Here is a 6,259-nt window from a genome sequence, read left to right as displayed (position 1 = left end):
GACAGCCATAACTTTCATTATTCAGTCAAATAGCTCCTTTTAAGGAATTATTTTGTGGCTAAGAAAATCAAAGACATTTGGGAGAAGATTTATTTTTCCATGGATGCACATGATCAAAAATATGCATAGGGTTAAAATTATTTTGAAAGAAGCTAAAAACATTGGTGGACTTTCGAAAGCAAAAAGAACTGCATTTTGGTGTCCCCTAATGCTAACCATCAGTAAACAAGCTGTTAAGTTTTCTTTTTACTTAGCATAAGGAATAAACCAAGGTTATATCAAAGCCTGGAAATCTAGCAAGTACAGTGTATGAGACTTATTGTAGCATAGTAATAGAATTTCATTTTTTAATTTCTAACTTGCTGCAGTGACATTTTTAAAGAGTTAAAACACATCTTGGCCCCAGTGAAACCAATGGGAGTTAAACTAGATCTCTGTGGGGCCAGATTTTGGTACCTTGAATGCATTCTAGATTGCTAAACAGATACAAGGGTACTTCAGGAGTCCAGCAGGAGCTCTCCTCTAATACACTCATTTTTATTTGTGCAAACACTACAGAGTTGCTTCATACTTTTACAGCGGCATGTTCTGCTTTTTCCTTTCCTTTTACAGTGATGCAGTAAAATAGCAGAAACTGGCAAGAGCACATATAAACAGTATGACCAAGAATTCAAGGCTGCTGAGAAAAATTGCCCCAAACAAGCGCAATGCCAGTAGCTAACCCAGGCAGGTAGTCAAACTTAAAAAACAAAACAAAACACGACAAATGCAGCCGATTCCCATGAGAGGTTAAAGGTTTGAGGGGTTTTTTGGGGTTTGGATTTTTAGTTTTCCTTTTTAGTAATGTGAGAAAAAGAGACTTCAGTACAAAGTTCTAGTTATTACTTACTCTCACTGCAGTAGTTGGAGTCTCAGAATTAAACGCTTTCATTTCAGTTAAATGTTACAAGAGCTTACATTGTGTTTCTTAAACATTATTACAATGCCGGAGATAGGAAAATACATTTCAGGACCTGTTTCTGGTCTCCCAGACCAATTTTATGCATATGAAACACTGCTGGTAGTGACAAGATGTGTCATGGCTACAGATAAGTGTGGAGTCATTTTGGGGCTGTTTAATCTTCTTCATTGTTTTGATTAACAAAATGTTCATCTTGTTGACACCTTAGCACTTCAGTGGATAGCTAAGGACTGCGGTAGTTCATTTCCTCATAAATATTTAATTTAGAAAAAGTCTGCTGGGCCACAGCACTTTTGACTTTTGTATCATCTGAAACAAATCTTCTCACTTTTTTAATCAAACAGACCATGTTACAGGCACAGTTGGCTAACTATTTACAAAGCACCTAATTAAATCCTACTTAATTCTCCCACTCTGAAAATCCTGTGTCACTGGTGTGTGGACTACTGGTCACACAAAATGCATAACTTTCTCATCTCCTGGACATGAGTTTATAAACTGCAAAACTGTAATGTACAGAAATCTGGTATAAGATAAACTCAACCTTTAAGCTCCAGTTGTTTAGGGGGGCGGGGAAAAAGTGAAGCAAACATAAATTCAGAGGATTGAAGAAATAAGCTGAAGAATCACAGTTAAAGACAGGCAAATCTAGTTTAATGTTCACATGTAGAAATTACACATCACAGAGATTAAACAGGATTTTAACTGTAACATAGCTGCAATGAAGTGATAGTCATTTCGTATTAGAAAAATAATCTTGACGCAGTTATCCGATTTTTGGTCTACTTAAGTTCATGTTAAGATGGATTTACATCATTGATCATAATGACTTTGCCCGTGTGCTTTTCCACAGTCCGGTATCAATATTCTTTGGACGAAGGAAATAGTAGCTGTTTATTTATCAATGGTTTTGCCCTTTGGTTGCAAGCAGAAAAAAACTTGTTTTCACTTATTTAAATATCAGAATGAGAGTTTGTGATGATAAACCTTTTGGTGTTAAATGAATTTTCCCTAGCAAGTTCCTTGATTTTGATGCAAGAGCAGATTTTATAAAAGCTGATTAGAGACCTAAAGCATTGCCCCATATGCAAAAAAGTAGATATACTTTGTTTTTCTAATCTCAGTAAAAAAACACTACTGTTTTAATGCTACTTGTACATAGTGGACTAAAAACCCCTGTGCCTAACTGACAAAACTGTAGTTTCAAAATGTATAATACAGTTACAAACATTTTCAATCTAAATTGAAGAAAACACGTCTGTATTGACTCAGAACAAGTTTATTTGCAATTAGACATCTCATGCAATCATGCAGGACCACTAGCTATAGCTGTAACTTCCGAGTCTAAAAGACATTGGGTGAAAAATCCTCAACATTTAAGATAATTTTCATATTAGGAGCTCTGTATTTGAGCTGTAAATAATTTTCTAAAGGAATGTACCCACAGATTAAAAAAAACATACACACCTTTATCATATTTACAAAAAATATTTAATTAAAAATATTTTATAATTACAGTAGTCTATTAAAGCATATACTTTTCTCACTTACACTTATAGAACATCTCTATATATACACAGTATGAAATGTCACTCATTTATCTATACAATATGTAACATTCCTGCAGGGAGAAGAAAGTTCCCTGGGCCCGAATAAAATCATCTATTTTAAACAATAGATGTCAAATATATCTACAATGCTCTGGTAGATTAGTAAAGCTTCACAATTCAGCTGTTCTGTCCTTTTATAGTTATACTTCTAAAGTTTGATTTACTCTTGATCTTCTATCCAACAGAAGAGTCCTGTTTTTCTGCTTAAGGTTTAAATCTCCTCCCACCAAAATAAACATACAATTCACATCTGATATAAAAGGAACAGGAAAAAAAAACAACAAAAAAGGATGTGTTTAAATGCTATGGATGTGCAAAATGGTGAAAGGTTTTCTCTTGGAATGAAGTATGGAAACGACTCTGGGGCTGAATGATTTTTTCCTCTGGTCTGATGGCTGATATTTCTTTTCCCCCTCCCTCTCTAATATGTCTTTCTCTGTTCCTCTGGCTCTGGATCTGCCTGCTGCACACCTGTGGAAGAGGAATGAATAGAGGGGGTGTGTGAACCATTCTGCTCCAGACTGACTGGCGCCACCAACAAAACACAAGACATGCTTGATCAACAACCCAAAACAAACCAGGTCAAACAACAACCGCAGCTCCCAGGCTAGGCCAAACAGAGGAATACACAGCTGCAAGCCTCAGCTAGAAGCGCTTGAGAGGGGACTTTCATAGGCAAGTCTCCCTGCAAACACTGTTGGAGCAGCCCAGACCCCATCTTTGCACCACGTATGAAACAGAGATGGAGACAGTTGTAACACTAGGAAAAAAAAATTCTTCCTTCAGAAAAGAACATAGGTGCACTCAGTTCAGGAGTGCTAATGCCTCTCTGACATACCATTCAGGGCGTACTGGAGGAGAAATGAACTCCTCAGGAACGTGCAGTGGACTCCGGCTGGTTCCAAAGGAAGAGTTAGCTGAAACATTTACAGTGCAAAAGGGCACTGGCATGACAATGCTATGGATGGGAAGGATGCAGCCTCTGCAAGGTCTCCAAATGCCCAAGCGTGGCTTGCAACTCACCTTGGGTACGGAGTTCAGCGACACAGGATGCTGTCCCCCTGCTTGTTCACAGAGCCAGCCTGCACAGCAGTGAAACACATCGGTCTTAGTACAGATTATTAGCTCGGCCCTGATCTCCCTCTTCGCTACCCTCCCCACTGGGTCTCCGTCACACCACAGGCACAGTGAGGCCTGGAGGGGAAAAGCCCCACAATGGAAGGAGCCACCACGGTGGGCTGTCAGTCTAAGTCAACAGAGCCCTACTGTCCCCAGATTGGTACCTGCTGGCCTCCAAGCTGGACACCAGCCCCATCAGGGTGATACCTCCTGAGCTTGAGTGGGTGTTGCCTGCCAGGCAGGCTGGGCTGGGGGTGTCACAGGTTTCTCTCTGGTTCTGGGAGAGAAGATGCTTGTCTAGGGGTAATGGTGGATGCCAGGGAGAGACGAGCCCCCTCCCCTGGACCACTGCCATGTGTGCATCCCCCTCCCAAAAGCTGTCTCCGCTGAAAGGGGGAAGTGCCTCCAGCCGGTGCAGACTCTTGTGTCTACACATACACACACCATATACACATACATAAACCAATATACACACACACCATGCACACCGCAATACATACCAATATTGGACACACATGTGCGCAAATACACACAATACATCCAGTCTACACAACCATGAGATACTGCACACACATACAAACACTGGTGACACAAATACACACTGCTACATGAGAGAAACAAACGCACCACACACACACACATACATGATATACCCAGCATACACACAAATATATTTATCATACATGCACACACTCACACCAATAAACACACATACATGCACACTATACACATGCCCCCACACACCAATACACGCACACACTGGTATAGGCACTCACGATACACTCAGCATACTAACACGATACAGCACACACACCAATAAACACAAATACACATATACACACAGGATATACCATACATACACAATGCACACAACATACACACGAACATGAGATACAGCATACACACACACCAATAAACAAAGATACACACGGCACCATACACCCCCCCACAGGTGCAAATACACACACGATACACCCAGCATACGCACAAACACAAGATACAGCACACATGTACCAATGAACACAAACATGCACAACACCATACACCCCCCCACACAGGTGCAAACACACACGATACACTCAGTATACACAAACACACGATATAGCTTACGCACACTGCTACACGCAAGATAAACGAAACACATGGATGCATGCGCAAACACGATACACCCCAATAACCACAAAAAACACAGACACCATACACGCGCAGCGATACACACAAATATACACGCCCACACACACCTCTGCACTCACCATACCCCTGCACGCAGAGATACACACTTACCATACCCCCTACACAAATACACACGCCCACACACACCTACGCGCCCACCATATCCACACACTTACATATACTTTTACCATACGCTCACACACACCCATATGCACAAATGTACAAACCCACACACCCCGATACACACAAGCCCACCGCCCCCCCGGTGCACTCGCGGTGCCCACACTCCGACATACCCACTTACTGTACCCCCCTCCGAGCGATGCACCCACCATACACACACGCAGGCACCCCCGGCAGAGGCAGTGCCGGCGCAGCCCGCACGCGCTCCCCCGCCCGGGCCCGGGGCCGTCTCTCACCGGGTCGGTGTTGAGGGCGCTGAGCGGGCTGCGGGCGGTGCCGGCGGGGCAGGCGGCCGGGTGCAGCGGCGGCGGCGGCGGCGGCGGCCGGAGCAGCGCCGGGTGCGTCTCCAACGCCAGCTGCAGGTCGAGGATGTAGTCGATGACGTGCTGCAGGATCTCCACTTTGCTGACCCGCTTGTTGGGCGGGATGGTGGGCACCAGCCTCCGCAGCCGGCTGTAGCAGTCATTCATATCGCACTGCAGGCACAGCGCCTCGCCCGACGGGCTCCCCTTGCAGCCGCTGTGCTCGGCCAGGCAGCGCGGGGGCGCCGCCTGCTCCCCCCCGCCGCCGCCGCCGCCGCCTCCCCCGGCCTGCGCCTTCCTGCCCGGGTGCCGGACGGGGCTCACCGCCTTCATGCTGCCCCGCGATGCACGGCCCCGGCCTCGGGGCCAGCAGCGGTCCCCGGCTCTGCAGGCAGCCTCCCGAGGCAGGGGGAGGCAGCTCCGTGCCCCGCCACCGCTAGCTCCCCGCGCCTCCGGCTTCCTCTCCAGCCCCGGCTGCCTCTGCTCGCCCCGCTCCCCGCGCCGCCCCCTATATAGAGCACGGGGTGCGGACAGGCGGGGCGGCCCGGGGAAAGGCGGGGGAGACTCTGTGCAGAGGTGAGGGAGTGCGGGCCGAGCCGCGCGCTTTAGCCAATCGGCGGCGCCCCCTCCCCGCATGGAACGCGGCGCTGGCCAATAGCGAGGCCGCTCCATTCCGTCAAGGCTGTGGGGTCTCGGGGAGAGGAGGAGCAGACAGAAGTTCCTTGCGAAGAACTGCGGGAATGCCAATGGCATCCGCTCGCTTGCTGCTGCTGCTGCTGAGGGGGGCTGCCGGGTCGTTGCTGCTGCTCCCAGCGGCCCCCACACACCACTCGGGAGGCATCCCCTTTCCCTGAGCCGGGCGCAAGCAGGGATGATTTATTATAGCATTTTTGTCTTCCACGGTGTGCCCC

The 6,259-nt window shown here is 46.6% G+C and overlaps 1 protein-coding gene across 1 annotated transcript; it reads right to left on the bottom strand.

Annotated features, from left to right (window-relative positions):
* Nucleotides 1-1,598: 1,598 nt before the first annotated feature.
* Nucleotides 1,599-5,855, bottom strand: ID4 (inhibitor of DNA binding 4). The gene is made up of 3 exons (XM_090039409.1): nucleotides 5,283-5,855; nucleotides 3,595-3,653; nucleotides 1,599-3,042 (listed from the first exon to the last, which is right to left on the bottom strand). Exons 1-2 carry the CDS (start codon nucleotides 5,679-5,681, stop codon nucleotides 3,609-3,611), a joined length of 444 nt encoding a protein of 147 aa, XP_089895535.1. The 5' UTR covers nucleotides 5,682-5,855; the 3' UTR covers nucleotides 1,599-3,042; nucleotides 3,595-3,608.
* Between the last annotated feature and the right edge of the window lie 404 nt (nucleotides 5,856-6,259).

The sequence above is a fragment of the Crocodylus siamensis genome, chromosome 3 (genome assembly GCF_052110815.1).
Source record: "Crocodylus siamensis isolate JL-2025a chromosome 3, ASM5211081v1, whole genome shotgun sequence".
NCBI lineage: Eukaryota > Metazoa > Chordata > Crocodylia > Crocodylidae > Crocodylus > Crocodylus siamensis.
This window is presented reverse-complemented; position numbering and strand designations above follow the sequence as displayed.